Source organism: Octopus sinensis, linkage group LG23 (assembly GCF_006345805.1).
Source record: "Octopus sinensis linkage group LG23, ASM634580v1, whole genome shotgun sequence".
Taxonomy (NCBI): Eukaryota; Metazoa; Mollusca; class Cephalopoda; order Octopoda; family Octopodidae; genus Octopus; species Octopus sinensis.
In genome coordinates this window covers 17,719,995-17,737,494 of record NC_043019.1, presented here as the reverse complement: position 1 = coordinate 17,737,494, position 17,500 = coordinate 17,719,995, and the positions used below count along the sequence as shown (strand labels likewise).

The 17,500-nt window shown below is 37.6% G+C and overlaps 1 protein-coding gene across 1 annotated transcript in view; it reads right to left on the bottom strand.

The window, feature by feature from the left end:
- LOC115223480 (monocarboxylate transporter 1) overlaps positions 1-17,500 on the bottom strand; it is a 102,228-nt gene that overhangs the window by 65,418 nt on the left and 19,310 nt on the right. The window contains exon 2 of the mRNA XM_036512419.1: positions 11,717-11,854. Within this exon, the coding sequence (XP_036368312.1) occupies positions 11,717-11,847 (131 nt within the window). The 5' untranslated portion in view covers positions 11,848-11,854. The remainder of the gene's footprint in view (positions 1-11,716; positions 11,855-17,500) is intronic.

Here is a 17,500-nt window from a genome sequence, read left to right as displayed (position 1 = left end):
ACTGCGGCCATGCTGGAGCACCGCCTTTAGTCGAGTAAATCGACCCCGGGACTTATTTTTTGTAAGCCCAGTACTTATTCTATCGGTCTCTTTTGCCGAACCGCTAAGTAACGGGGACATAAACACATCAGCATCGGTTGTCAAGCAATGCTAGGGGGACAGATACGCTGGAAGATACGGTGATAGCCGCATTACAATCAGAAAAGGAAATTAAAAACGTTATGTGTAATGTCATTCAGGTGTTGCAAAGGACTGTACAAGATATAAAAAGTAAATCAGCGGAGGACAAATACATCATAAAAATGAAGGAAACCTTGAAAAACGAACAAAAGAGAAACACGAATGCGAACCATTTTCCACTCTTCGACGATGTGTTAATGTACGCACAAAAGAATGGTAGTACCAACTGCACTGCAGAAACAGATATTACGTGTATTACGTGAATTTTATAGTGGAAACCCGGGGATGTCTAGAATGAAAGCTTTGATGGGAGTTTTGAAAATTTGGTAAAATCATGTAGAAGTTTGCGCTAGCAGCCAAGACACCACTGGTGAAATGCCAATCGTGGCCTGAGACGGATAGTCCGTGGTCCAGGGTACATATAGACTACGCTGAACCTGTGACTGGCACGTACTACTTGATCATTGTTGATAGCTTTACCAAGTGGCCGGAAGTATGTAGGTGCAGTTAAGCTACTTCGAAGGCAACAATTGAGTTCCTGCACGAATTTTTTGCTCGATACGGTCTTCCGAACACCATAGTATCAGGCAATGGAACACAATTTACTGGATACGAGTTTAAGAAATTCTGCAAAATGCATGCAATCATGCACATGTTTACCCCGCCCTATCACCCGACGTCAAATGGGCAAGCAGAACGGTTCGTAGATACTTTGAAGCGAGCACTAAAAAAAGCAAGAAACGAGTTAGGAAATGAAGCGCTAACTAAATTCTTAAGGGTCTACAGAATATCGCCCAATCCGAATACCCGTTCTGGTAAGTCATCTACAGAGCTAATGTTCGTTCGAAAGATTAAATCGATCTTCTACAATTTGTTGCCAAAGGAAAAAATGTATGGAGAGAAAATATTAAAAAAATCAACTAAACATTTTGATGTCGGAGACAAAGTCCATTTAAAAGTATACAAGAACGGTAAAGGGAGTTGGCAGGATGGTGCAGTAACTTATAAGAATTGGAAATATGATGTTTTTAATTAAAGGCCAACGATGGGAGCATAAACAACGCCTAAATCAATGAAAAATCAGATATACAGAAGCAAGGAAGGAAACTCCAACGGAAGTGTTTTACGACATGTTCGATGTACCAGCAGGGAAAGAGGTTGAGCCATGAAGGAGCAGTAACAGAAAACGTAAACAGACTGGACATTTAGAAATAATTCCTTAGCGGAAAAGGTACTCAACTTCCAAGGGAAGCAAAATTTCAAAAAGGGAGACGTGTTGGAAAGAAAATTATGAATAAATAAATAAGTTTCGTTTCCTACGGAAGTCAAAATCTCAAAAGTGAAGATGCTGTGACGAGGGTCACGACACCCCCTGTGAGAATATACTTGACCGAACGACTATAGATAGTCGCGGTCTGAGCGAGAGACAGAGCAGGCGTTAATCGTAGAAACTTGGAAGGTGTCGTTTTGGTAGTTTGTCGGAATATCGTTTGTTGCCGTGGTGATCTCATTTTTGCTCACAACATCATAAGCGGAAAGTGTAACCTCTCGGAAGAGCTGTTCTTCACACCTGCCCCAGAGCGTCGGCTGCGGGGTCACTCCGAAAAGCTCTATCTGCGATGATTTCATCTCAATCGAAGGAGAGGGGCTTTCTCCGTCCGGGTTGCGGATCCGTGGAATAAGCTACCGGACGAGATAGTGAAGATGCCGACGACCGCTCGGTTCAAAGTATCCCTTGACCACAAATGGCCTGAACTCTTTGCATGAACACCACCCTGTACATAACTCCATGTCCCCTACATGGCCTTGCTTTTTGCTTTTTGAGCCAAAAAATTAACTTAACTTAACTTGTTGGTGTGTAGTTCGTGGAGTTTGTTGGATTGTTACGTTGTTGTTACCCTGCTTCGTTATTTATTTTATTATTACTACACTGTTATAGTGTAAAGAAAAGTATCGCCATATATAATACTGGCAATACAACACTCGATTCCAGTAATACAGAAACATTAGGAAAGGAATCGATGTTTGGAGAGAGCCATAGCATTGTTGATTTCATATTGAGTGTGCTATCGCATCCGTTGAACATCTTGATATTTTTCTCTCCTTATCAACGGAAGCAACACGAAATATTTTCGGTATTTCCGCGAGCAATCATTAGGAACTGTCATTCGTCCTTACGGGTCTTACCTGACACTTCGTTCAGATGGGAAGCCAAAAAGTTAAGAAATTTATGTTTAGCGGCCTAGCTCCAGACATTTCGAATGCCAGGGATTCTAAAACATAATTTATTTGCAATTGGTGATACTTGTTCACCTACGGACATAATAGCCAACACCTCCATAGCAGCATTTATTAAAGGCTTGGGAGAGAACGGAAAAATTAATGTGCCGTATAAGACATCTACCGCTTACTCAAGGACAAAAAATAAGTACATCGAGCCTCTAGCCATCATCCCTGAGTAATCCCACGACTTACTCTTTTACTTGTTTCAGTCATTTGACTGCGGCCATGCTGGAGCACCGCCTTTAGTCGAGCAAATCGACCCCGGGACTTATTCTTTGTAAGCCCAGTACTTATTCTATCGGTCTCTTTTGCCGAACCGCTAAGTAAACACACCAGCATCGGTTGTCAAGCAATGCTAGGGGGACAAACACAGACACACAAACATATACACACACACTTATATATATATACATATATACGACAGGCTTCTTTCAGTTTCCGTCTACCAAATCCACTCACAAGGCATTGGTCGGCCCGGGGCTATAGCAGAAGACACTTGCCCAACGTGCCACGCAGTGGGACTGAACCCAGAACCATGTGGTTGGTTAGCAAGCTACTTACCACACAGCCACTTCTGAATTTTTTTGTGGGGAGGGGGGTGTTGCTAGGTTTGTTTTAAAATTAAATTTATCTCAGTATGTCGTGGCAAGCATTCAATTAACGTGACAACCCATGAACTCAAAACATCTATTGTAAAAGTGTTGAAGAAGCGGAGCTCATCTGGACCAAGTAAGCCATCGATGTTGTCCACAAGCAAAACTTCAATTCGCCACCCACCTCCGTAAATTTTACACTCGCAGAAAATAAACGACACCATGAATATTTGTCTGGTTGATCGGAAACAGAATGAAAACTGTTTCGACTGTATGTTGTCCCAGACTCTATGTATCGATCTAACTTGCTTTAGGCTAAAAAGCCAAGCCCCTCACTCCACAATTGTAGAGCTTCACCAATCTCTTTGTTGGAACTAGTCCAAATTGAAGAGGAGGTTATGTTCACAAAAGAGGAGCAGACGAAGACGGAACTCGGGAAATAGAGGGGATATTAAAAAAGAGAGTAGTTAAGTAAACTGGCCCCGAGTTGTTTTTAAGGTGCACTTCATCACCAGCTTCTGAAGCCAAGTTTTACATGGGCTACAAGATTCAAAAAGTTGCAAGTTGCTAAAAACTAAAAATGAGGAGCTAGTGTTAAGAATATACATTTTGAAAATTAAAAAGATTAGTGATGGCAGTTCAATTGAATCAATGTTTTGAAGTGACTGTGTTGTTTTACATCCTGAAGAGAAAGGTAGACATGAAAATAAGATCAGAGATAAATGTTCCCAGAGAAAACCACACAGGAAGAGAAATTTACTAAAAACACCAGGAGGTAGTGTGATGAATGATTAAGCATCAAGAGCAGGAGTTCTCAACTATCTTTTTACCTCTAGACCTCTTTCATTACTATTTTATTCTGGTGGACCCCCTGAGCCACTGGAAGTCTAGAAACTAATTTTACAGATACAATTTTCAAAATTCCTATTTTGTTATTCACTCATTCACTTGTATAGGTTGAACTTTGTAGAACGTTTGCAAACGAAATCTAGCTGCTTCTTGTAATATATACACCTGAAGCAAAAGTTTATGATGGGCGCTTGATATACTACTGTGTATCCCCAATTTGTTATTTTGCTTCTGTGGACACCCAAAAATCTTATATGGACCCTCTGGGATCATATAGACCCCAGTTAAGAACTACTGATCGAGAGATAATGTTGAGAATGATTCATTTGAAGACCGCTAGCATCAGTCATGACCGCGAAGACTCCATCCAGGCATCGTCGAGGCTCCAAACATTTCAATTTAAGCCTGACTTCGACCGAGTGGTGTCGTCAGTGTCAAATACAGATAAAACGAGACCAATGGAGTTATTTTGCTGAACTCCCAATCAAGAAAGTAAGCAAAGATATGAAGGTCCTCCGTAAGCCTGCCAAAAATTGCCTTTTTTTTTGCAAGGAGTGGAGGATGACATCACGCCTTAAAACTTTCTCTTAGTTGAGAGTGAAACCGCGTCAGAGACATCAGATTGAACTCCCAAGAATGTCCCAGCGGCAAGAACGGCTGATTCACACCTTAGTTAAGAAACCAACCCTTAAAAGGCGGAAATAGGCAGCATCTCCACTTTAGGCGATGAACGTTTACTTACAAACGGTTTGATGGCAGAAACTCGAAGTCATATTAAATAATAATGGATCTCGAACAGCACAGCTTCCTTCCTTAGCAGCGTCATTGTACAAGTATTATGAATTTGGGTAATGCGACGAACTGGCAGAATCGTAAGGACGCCGGGTGAAATGCTTAGCGGCATTTCGACTTTGCCTTTCATCCTTTCGGGGTCGATAAAAATAAGTATCAGTTGAGAACTGGAGTTGATATAATTGACTTACTTCCCCCACGAAATTGCTAGCATTGTGCCAGAATTTGAAACCAATATTATGAATTTGGGTAGACAACTATCATAACATTCCTCTTGCTCCGATTTCACCCAATAAGCGATGGCCATTTCATTACGTAACCTGATATATATCTCTCTCTCTCTTGTTAAAATCAGTACAGAATCTTCAAACCGATTTGTTGCGCATTTTCACTCACCAACAGTATCAGATTTCAATGGTCCTAGTAGCTTAAGCTACATCTAGGGACCCTTTTGGTTCCTATTTTATTCTGGTGGACCCTCATAATTATTCAATGTTTAAAAAATGCGATTATATATTTTTTATAATTAAATATTAAGAATTGTCTTTAAAAAATCGCTAAGATATTTTCTTTCTTGTAGAAGTATAACCAATTTATTGCAGATCAGTTTTAACAACAAAATCTTATCTGGAACGCCAAGGGCCATATGGAACCCGGTTGAGAACTTCTGGTGTAAGCGAACGTAGCGGACTTGTTGCATGACCATATTTTTATGATGGTTTTCAACCAAGCTGAATTACAATTTTTGGTACATTTGCTTATCGCAAAGAGCTTCTGTTGGAACAGAGTAAAATCTACAACAGGAACAACGTTGTCTAATTGTCTAATTGTCGACCGATATTATGGATCTTTTCGGTTCGAACGGCAGTTTTTTCTAGCGGTGTCATATGAAATTGTCACCCATAATTATGACCCTAGTATCGATCTATTGCATTTCAATCTGTTTTAGGGTTAGGATTAGGGGTGGGGGGAAGGGTATCTTTTTTTCTTCAGAAATGTAAATAAACCCAATCTGTTTCTTAAACGAGGGACATATTCATACGGCACAGAATGTTTTCACTTCAATAGACGTCATTGATTGGTTGAAATTGCAGAAATTGAAGAAAAGAATCAACAAATATCTTACAAACTATACAATTTTCTCAATAAAGCCAAGAGAAAAAGATGTTTTATAAACACATTCTACCAGTATACGAAGTTTTAAAGTGTTTAGTTACGTGGAAATTATTTTAAAAAACTGCCGGTCAAACCGAAAAGATCCAAAACTGAAATATCCATTAGTGTTTTAAAACCTATTGCCCAAAGCCAGAATTTTTCCACGACAACTCTCAGTGAAAATAGCCTTATTACTAGTCAAATATATTCCACATATATTTGAACTGATCTAAAAATTAAGATAGTAAATAACAGATGTATCATATCCATTTACATTACAGACACAAAGAAATACCAACCATTCGATCCAAGAAGCCTGTTAAAACAGATGGCAAACAGACGATAGGAATCTCCGTCGCGAGAAACGTGGCACGAGTGTTTCCAGCCATGTTAGGCCAGCCACGTGTTGTTGTATCAGCAAGCTTGCCGTAAACTCCAAGCAGTGTGTCTCTCTAAGTCTGTAATTATAGCTGTCGTTATTTGAAACCATTATTTGTAAAAAGATCAACATAGTTAAACTCTCTGTGTAATAACAAAATCTTCTGTTAAATGTCGGGGGTCACCAAACCACACACACAATACCTCACGCGACATTGGTGACCCTCTGTACAATCGACATCCTTAAACCACAACTACCACCACGAGGAGAAAAGATCAACGCGGGTAAAAGTCGACATATATACAATCCTCACCACCGCAACCCCTTCCTCTACAGGCCATCACGTTGAGAACACCGTTAGCTTAGGCGCATCTTTCCTCTTGCTTGAAATAGCAGTCAAATGTACCTGCCAACACCGAGCAAATTCTCTTTTTCTCTCCAATATGATTCCGGGATCTTTTCGGTTTGAACGGCAGTTTTTTCTAGCGGTGTCATATGAAATTGTCAGCCATAATTATGACCCTAGTATCGATCTATTGCATTTCAATCTGTTTTAGGGTTAGGGTTAGGGGTGGGAGAAAGGCATCTTTTTTCTTCACAAATGTAAATAAACCCAACCTGTTTCTTAAACGAGGGACATATTCATACGGCACAGAATGCTTTTTACCTCAATAGACGTCACTGATTGGTTGAAATTGCAGAAATTGAAGAAAAAAACAACAAATATCTTACAAACTATAGAATTTTCTCAATAAAGCCAAGAGAAAAAGATGTTTTATAAACACATTCTACCAGTATACGAGGTTTAAAATTGTTTAGTTACCTAGAAATTATGTTAAAAACTGCCGTTCAAACCGAAAAGATCCTGATTCCGGATTGAAGTTGATCTTCAACTTCTCCAAGTTCGCTATTACAGTCAGTATTTAATCCTTACATATCCTTCATTTGCTTGGTTTCAACTAATTTCTGTTCAAATAGAATGGCAACGTTTTATGGTATTCAGGATATTTCCTCCTCAAATACTATAAACATAGAAGCTTATCTTCTTACTTTCATTTCTTCTATTTCCTTTGACTACTAATAGACACGTACAATGGTGATTTCCTCGTTGGTTTAGGCGCTCAACTTACTTGGCAGAAGTACTTCACCAAATCGTCCATTCAACGCATTTAACTACATTCTTTTTGCGTTAACTACTTCGTGCAGGAAACCAACAGCTTTCTTTCGTCAGCAAGTCACTTACGCCTATTCCTAGGAAGGAAAACACTTCACTGCGAATGCCATGCTCCAACTAATGAGCATCGTAGTATATTCCAACACAGATGAAAGCTAGGCAGCAAAACTCAGCAGACACCTTCATTATACAGTGATCCCTCGTTTATCGCGGTAGATTGGTTCCGAGGCCGACCGCGATAACTGAATTTCCGCGAAGTAGGGACACCATATTTACAGTATTTATTTAACGTGTATTTTGACTTTTAAAACCCTCCCTGTACTGTTAACAACCCACCCATTACAGTAGTCTATCAATAACAAGGACAACTGTTGAGCAACAACACTTAGATTTTTAAAAAATAAAGATTGTTACTGTTACAGGCCAGATTACAAAACAGAAAGCTGTGATTCGTCGTCTCTCTCCATTGCATCAATCACAGCCCGTCTTAAGTTCAAATACCCCTGTATATGCATTTTTTGCTATTTTACACTTGTTTTGTTGTTCCTAGACTAGGAAATAATATTTATTATTAATATTTTAATGGATTTAATGAAAAATTTTATCGTACATTAGATATATATATTAAATCAGCGAAGTCGTGAATCCGCGATAGTTGAAACTGCGAAGTAGCGAGGGATCACTGTACTTCACAATTTACTATGAGCATACGGCATATCAAAAGCGCTGAAAAATTACTTCAGCTGAAATAGCGGCTGACATGGACCAAACAGTCGTATTTCACGGTCCAGTAAAAACCGGCAACTCAACAACGAATTGCAACCAAGCTGTTTTGCACGCATGGCTTCGCAAAAGTGACTCACGCAACTTTTTCTGTGCATATTTTTTATGTTTACTTTTCATTTCATTTTTATCTAAAAAAAATAAAAATGAAAGACATTTGCCCTGCCCTGCCAATGTCATTCGTTCACAAACGCATATACAAACTTGCAACAGACATGTCCGAAGTTAACAAATTTCTCTGCAGACTTCGATTATGCCAAATCTGTAGGTGATAGGCAAATACTAAAACCATATTTCAAATCAGCAAAAAAAATTGTTCAGAATCACCTGTAAAAAGACAATCATAATTTACTTCATTTTAAAATGCAGACTTGTGTCATTGAACACACATACTCAATGTATGTGCTTTGCTTGTTCGCCGGTCGGCTGCGAAATAACGCGGTGAAGATGATCCTCTCAAAGCGCCGGGTGTTAAAACACCTGATGGACATAGTCATAGAGAGGCGAGACAACTCACCGCCAATCCCATTCAGGAACGATGGATAGTGATGTTTCGTCATTTTTACGGCTTATCAACATCGCATACCCGAAGCGAACCGGAAGCAAATTTAATTGCCTGTCCATTACTATATTTAAAATAATATTTAAAAAAAAAAACATCTCGTATGTCCGAACGATGCATGTGTAGAAATAAATTCAAATATGTTTTTGAAGCAGTACGAGTGTTATAAACATTATCGAAAACATACACAATGTGCTTTGCTTGTGAGTCAAATCGCAGCGGTTGGGGGCGATTTGACACATTTGTAACGGATTGAAATTAATTGGTAAACAATTTTATATTGATGTTGGTGTCAGTATTTGTGACGGTACAAAGTTGTTGTTATGGTTGCATACTGTAAGATGTGAAAGATGGACAATGCATGAAGTTTAGAGGAAATATTTATTTACCGTTACATTACAAATACCTTGCCTCGACGGGTAGGTTATGATAAATCCAAAAGCATGCGAAGTAAAGTTTGTGTTTGTGTCTTCTTCATTGTTTAGTAGTTATTGCAGAGAGAGATAGAATGATGTTGTAAGAGAGAATTGCAGGGTGTTGTCTGACAGTTGCTGGTAGGAATTTTCATTTCTCTCGCTGACCATTATATTCTAGCAGTTCTTTCCTTAACTAATTGAGTCGTCACGAGCTGCCCCGTTCAGTTGTCGACAAGGGACTAACTGATTTTTGCTTGGAGTGTGCTTGCTTATATAAAGATCCTGAAGGATAGATATATCATTGAGAACAATAGACTTAGTTGGTGGTCTTGTTATCTCTATTCTCACTTTTGGTGAAGTAGAAGAAGTTAGAAAGGGTCAAGTAGCGAAAACATTATTTCGGCCTAGCTGAAGACATCTGGAAAATGTAAAACTGCTGTCAGAGAAAAACCATTGTTCCACTATGGGGATCTTTTCCTTTTGAACGGCAGACAATTTCTAGTTAACTAAACACTTTTAAACTTCGTATACTGGTAGAATGTGTCAAAATAAAACATTTTTTTCTCTTGGCTTTCTTGAGAAAATTGTAATTTGTTTGTTTAACGTAGTTTAATTTTTCGAATTTTAACCAATCCTATGCTCTCTTTTGAGCTAAAATCATTTGCTGCGTCTAAAACTGAGACAACATCCTGTCACTAAACCTAAACCTAACCCTAATTTTTTTTTCTTAATTGCTAATTTAATTTAATTGTTACGCGTGTAAAAAAAGCGAAAGCAATGGAAAATAATTTAAACAATTAACAAACAAAATAATTCTATAATTTTATGCACACGCTTTCCGTATACGTACGGAAAGCGTGTGTATAAAATTATAGAATTATTTTTTATGTTAATTGTTTAAATTATTTTCCATTGCTTTCGCTTTTTTTACACGCGTAACAATTAAATTAAATTAGCAATTAAGAAAAAAAAATTAGGGTTAGGTTTAGGTTTAGTGACAGGATGTTGTCTCAGTTTTAGACGCAGCAAATGATTTTAGTTCAATGGAGGTAATCGATTGGTTAAAATTGCCGAAATGCTCGGATTTTCAGACGAAATATCTTACAAACTATAGAATTTTCTCAATAAAACCAAGAGAAAATGATGTTTTATAAACACATTCTACCAGTATACGAAGTTTAAAACTTTTTAGTTATCTAGAAATTATGTTACAAACTGCCGTTCAAAAAGAAAAGATCCCACTATGGGAACAGTTCTGTTTCAAGATTCACTACACACTAACTTCAATGTATTTTTAATATAGTTAGTATTCGTTACTAAACACAATATCGTCGTAAATACCGTTACATTTATATGGAGAGAAAAACTGAGCCCATCACATTCATATTATTGTCACCCTTTTGATGCAAGCCAAACGCTAGAAGTATATTCTTGGTATATATATAACATGCGGTTATACAATTAATATTGTTACATACAAAAAAAGAAAGTGAAGTGATGTAAGCCTACATTTAGATATACAACACCAATGTAATCTTAGTATTACTCATGTGAAAGCAATGGGCACATGCCCCGCCAACTTGTTTCCTTGTAACATCCAGAAAAATGGATATTTTTTAATGAAATTTTCTACAAATACGCTTTTGATGATGCAGAATCCAATTATATCAGAATTTGTTGTGAGAAATAATTTTCGGGGAAGTGGGGAAAAGAATTTCAGAAAATTCATACGAGTAGATTTTGTTTCCTTATAACTTTCGGGAAACTGAATATTTTAAATGAAAATTTCTACAAATGTCGTTCAGAGCGTGGAAATTATGTTTAAATCGGAATTTAATGTGAAAAGTGAAATTGTTGGGATAGCACACATACATACGGACACACATCATAATTTCTTCCTCAAAATATTTTTCCACAACAAATTTCAATACAAACAGAATCTACACCATCTAAAGCGTATTGTTAGAAAATTTGATAAAAAAGAATAAATTTTTCGAAAAGTTATGATAAAAGAAATTCTTTGGGGGGGCACATGTACAGGCATACCTTCCGCAGCGCTCATACCAGTTACTGTATATCATTGTGCATGTGCTACTGGAAGTCCATAGTAAACATGTATTTTTTTTAAAGGATATCAATTCGACAAATTTCGACAGGAATAAATTTGATGGTAAATGTTTTTCATTTCCAAATTTATTCCTGTCGAATTTTGTCCCTTATTTTTGTGGTTTATAGAACCTAGCTGTTCTCTCTAATGTTTTGAATCTCACGCTAAGTGGATTCCTTATGTGTATAAATATGCACTATATCGTATAACTAATATATATATATATATTTTTGTGTGTGTGTTTTTGTGTCTGTGTTTGTCACCCCACCACCACTTGCCAACTGGTGTTGGTGAGTTTACATCCCCATAACTTAGCAGTTCAGCAAAAGAGACCTATAGAATAGATACTAAGCTTTAAAAAAGTAAGTCCTGGAGTCTGACGACTGAAACAAGTAAAAGATAAAAGAGACGTTCGTTGTGTGGATTTCATTGAAAAGACTTACCCTTCATATGAGATATAGGCTATGATGGAAAAACGCTTTCTGATTTCTTCCGTCTTGCTTTCTTCATCCTTTGGAGCTTTTTCAATGCTGGTGTCTGAAGGGTCCTCAATATATCCAAAGTTATCGCCCATCACTGCACTAGTTGAAATTTTTTAAAAAATGAAATTTTAGAAAACATTAACATGAAAACTAATTGGATTTTATCAATATATTTTAAGGAAATGTTCTGGGAATCAAACAAAGATTATCATTAGAAAGGGAAAATTAGTAAAGGTTTGTGTTAGCATGAACCAATTTGGAACTATAAATAAAGGGTAAGGAGTAAAGACCCTCCACCATCGGCTGCGAGTGATGAAGGGATTGCACCTAGAAAGTTCCCCTCAGAGGCACAAGTCTGTGCAAGATTGTTTAGTGGAAGACCAACAGTCATCCATGCATACCTATTTCTTTACTACCCACAAGGGGCTAAACACAGAGGGGACAAGCAAGGACAGACAAACGGATTAAGTCGATTACATCGACCCCAGTGCGTAACTGGTACTTAATTTATCGACCCCGAAAGGATGAAAGGCAAAGTCGACCTCGGCGGAATTTGAACTCACAACATAACGGCAGCCGAAATACCGCAAAGCATTTCGGCCGACGTGCTAACGATTCTGCCAGCTCGCCGCCTTCTATGCATACCAGTTTCCCATGTCCATGCCACATTTGTTGTTCGAGGGAAAGACAAAGGGGCCGATACAGCTTGGCACCTGTGACGTCGCAACTCATTTCTACAGCTGAGTGAAGTGGAGCCTCATGAAATGAAGTGTCTTGTTCAAGAACACAACACACAGTCTGGTCCAGGAATCGAACTCACTACCTCATGATTGTAAATCCAACGCTCTAATCAACGAGCCATGTGCCTTCACTATAAGCACAAGTGGAATAAATCACCTGTGAGTTAAGATGAATGACTAGCAGGATTCTTAGAGCTTGAGACAAAGTGCCTCACAGTATTTAGTTCTGACTCATTACATTTAGGTTCAAGACCCAACAAAATCAATTTTGCCTTCTATCCAACTGGGGTTGATTTAATCAACTGGTATTAATGTCTCCAAAGCTCCTTTGAGCAAAAGACTGAGAATCCAAAATATGTACTTATAGCATTGCTCTTTTACTCTTTTACTTGTTTCAGTCATTTGACTGCGGCCATGCTGGAGCACCGCCTTTAGTCGAACAAATCGACCCCAGGACTTATTCTTTGTAAGCCCAGTACTTATTCTATCGGTCTATTTTGCCAAACCGCTAAGTGACGGGGATGTAAACACACCAGCATCGGTTGTCAAGCGATGCTAGAGGGACAAACACAAACACACAAACACACACACACACACACATACATATACATATATATGCATATATACAACAGGCTTCTTTCAGTTTCCGTCTACCAAATCTACTCACAAGGCATTGGTCGGCCCGGGGCTGTAGCAGAAGACACTTGCCCAAGGTGCCACGCAGTGGGACTGAACCCGGAACCATGTGGTTGGTTAGCAAGCTACTTACCACACAGCCACTCCTGCGCCTGTATACAATAATTTCATTATATTATATTAGTTGAGTTGACAGTAAAGGTATTTACACACAGTTTGTATGAGATGAAACTGCAGTTGAGAATGACAGTAGTGACGTTGTTGAAAGCTGGGGCTGTAGGGTTCTTTCCTTTAGATCACAAATTGTAAAGGCCGTGCTGCTGTGTCATTGTCGATGTTCATTGTTTTCACTACTATGCATTCTGCTGGCTAATGGCCAAAATGCACTGAATGCCTCTGTCCTTATCAGAATAAACGTGCCATGGATGAAATTGTTTAATTAGATCCTCTTCTTACAAGATATCTGAGTAGTCAATTTTTTTTTTGCATTCATCTTTTGTTTGTTTTGTTTTGTTTTTACATCAGATAGTGATCCAGGTTCAATTTCTAGGTGTTCTTGAACTGCTAAATATTCCTGCAATAAGATGATCTTGCATAGTGAAACAAGATTTATTAAGCTAATACAGTTCTATATTTAAGTACTTTGATGTCATTTCTGGGCACAGGCTAATCACACCTGTGATGTCTTTCACAGGAATATTACATAATCTACATTTTTGGTTGCATCTTGGAATTGCAAGGACTTTACTGTTTCTTTTGTTTATTCGATATTTAGGCATATGTTTGTATGTGTATGTGTGAGTGTGCACGTGTATATGTATGCACAAATGTATATACACTACATACTATGCGTATTGAAGTTTGAATTTAGTAGATCACCTACCATCACATCGGCACCAAAGAAGAGCACCACACAATGCTGGAGTGATTGGACTATGTTCTCACAAGATCTAGAGAACAACAATCAGCTGTAAAAGATGATTGCACATGCTGTAGGCGGAAGTGCAAATATTACTTTGGAAAACCACATAATCAAGTTCAACAAGAAACTATGTATGCAAATTCAAGGAGCAGCCAACGGTATCAGTGTGGATGGGGACATGGCTAGCCTCTTCATGATCTGGTGGGAGAAAAAACTTAGGCAACCTCTAGATGAACACTCTATAGCCGTTATATTATACTGTAGGCGTGTTGATGATATTAATGTTCGAGTGAGGACAAAGAAATGCATGTGCACACACACCCCAGTTCACAGCCAACCACCCCCTAGCTATCCATACTGCATGTGCTGATACAGGCATATCCTTTATTTCCCACTAGATCATCCTGTCAGGGCTTTACTTTCATACTTCAGTTGTGGGCTGAAGGAAGCCTTGTGACAGGCCCTGCACCAGATGGCTGGACGGAGTTGGAGAAAATCTCCCGAGGGTCAATGTCACCTTAGATGATGCAGAGGGGTTAGCACGGGACTGCCAGTAATGGAGAGCAGTGGGTAGGGGTGCTGGTCTGCTCTATGCATAGTGATGTCTCTGGGACCACTTACCACTTCAAGTAAGAACATGAAGCAAGAAGCATTTAGGGCAACCCCATTTGTTGGTGTCAAGGATGCCAAGAAGGGTACAATACAGAGCATTCAGCAGATAGCCAACACCATTCATTTGAGTATAATAGACTCCCTGTTCTTGATAGCAAACTTTGGTTAGAAACTACAAACAACAAAGTTCATCTCCTCCACTCCTATTACAAGAAACCTATGTCTTCCAAATCTGTTATTCACAAGAAGTCTGCTTTATCACACAATGTAAAAGATTAACATACTAACAGCGGACTTAGTTACACACACACACACACACACATACTCCACAGACACATACACACACACAATCACATGCACACTTACTGCACAGATACATGTGCACAAATACGAATGCCAGCGCACACACATATATACACACAAGCATACGCACAGATGCTCACCTATTCAAAAACAGAAAATGCCACACCACACACGCACAAGCACATATGCAAACACACACGCACTGGAATAGACTCATATAAGCAAACACTAACACATTCACAAACACACACACATACATACACACGAACATATACACTCACTCACAGAGCTGACTCAAGTGCACCAACATGCACACTAGACCACACACCCATAATTTTTCAGCAGATCTGAATCCGAAGTGACTTAGAACACAAGGCTGAACCCTTAAAAAGGTCACTGATTGTTAGTGCACACACACCCACAAACACATGCAAGGGGTCACACGGGTGTACATACCAAGACAAAGACTGGGAAAAATTTGGTATATTTCTAATTGCATGTTTCATTGCAAAATAGGGGTCACATTTACATGGAGAAAAAGATACAGAACCTCCTGTCTGTAATTCTTCAGGCAAACGTTTTTAGATAATACAAATTTACAATGGATGGCGATGCAATTTATAGTATTTGGCATTAATTGGGAGAATGAGAAGGAAAAAAGGAAAAATGAAAATTAATAATATTAAGGGAGTAAGTGAGAGAGAGAGAGAGCGAGAGAGAAAATACATACATATACAAATATATATGTATATATATATATATATATATATATCACCGTGATCACCATGACCGACCAGGTTATCAGATGTTGCTACACATCGCTGATCACAATGCGTTTCGCATTGTTTTAGCCTTCAAATGACACCACCCCACTGGCTAAGCGAGCAGGCCAACAGAAGAAAGAGTGGGAGAAAGTTGTGGCGAAAGTGTACAGCAGGGGTCACCACCATCCCCTGCCGGAACCTCGTGGGGCTTCAGGTGTTTTCGCTCAATAAACACTCACAACGCCCGGTCTGGGAATCGAAACCGCGAGTCCGCTGCCCTAACCACTGGGCCATTGTGCCTCCACACACACACACACACACACACACACACATATATATATATATATTATATATATATATATATATATATACTTTATTTTAAGCAGCAGAAAATTCAACAAAATCTGTTGAATTTTCTGCTGCTTAAAATAAAGCATATTACTCTACCACTGGTATTTGAGTACTCTTTTTTCCACCTTGTTTCACATTTATGTGTTTACTCCGGTATATATATATATATATATATAATATATATATATATATATATATATATATATATATATAGATATATATATATATATATAATATAATATATATATATATATATACATATATATATATAATATATATATAATATATATACATACATATATATATATATATATATATATATATATTATATATATATATATATATATATATATATATATATATATATATATATATATATATATATATTATATATATATATATATATAATATATATATATACATATATATATATATATATATATATATATTATATATATATATATATATATATATATAATATATATATATAATATATATATATATATATGTATAAAATTTAGAGGAATGACGATCTTGCAAATGTTTGTGTATCCATAGACGTAAATATTAACAAGTGAAACTAATTAGTACGTAGGTAATTTTTTATTTCGTATATTTTCATTTGTCTTGCTTATTTTTAAACTTTGGTTTTTTGCTGAATTTTTTCTTGAGAACACATTCTTCCTGGTAAATGGTGAGTTTGACGTCTATTTCTAGCATACAGGCTGTCCACTATTATTGGTCAGTCCTCTAAATTTTGTATGTATAAAATTTTCAATCTTTGGATTTTTTTTAAAATATGCTAGGCCACAGGTTTTAATTGATTAATATCAATTTCTACCCTTATTTAATTATATATATATATATGTATATATATGTAAATTCACAAAAAAAAAAAAGACGAAGACAGGTGGTGTAGACAACAAACAGATGTATTAGTTTAATGCTCAGGAATTGAAGAAGTCTTTAACGTTTTGAGCCTATGCTCTTCCACAGAAAGAAACAAGGAGAGAAAATAAAAAATGTTTAGTGGCCGGCAATTTATGTCCGTCTGTCTGTTACCAACTTACTGCCTAAACTAGCTTACCAATATTCACGAAACTTTGCATACATGTGACACTAACATTCAGTTCAATAATAGGCTTAATTTGATTTCAATAAAAAAAAAATCTATAATGTGCCCCACCCTGGGGGAGGGAGTGTTGGGCGAATTATTTGATAAAATGAGGAGGTTGCAAAAAGTATAAGTCTCAGGTAGTAACATAGAGCAGGTGAGTCATATCAGTGAAGGCGAGAACAGCGGTGAAAATGGGATGGGGAAGTTTATAAAGCTGTCATAAACACGTGACGCTGCATACATACTTTCATAAATACATAGATACAACACACACAAAGGTGGGTGTGAGGAATACGTAGC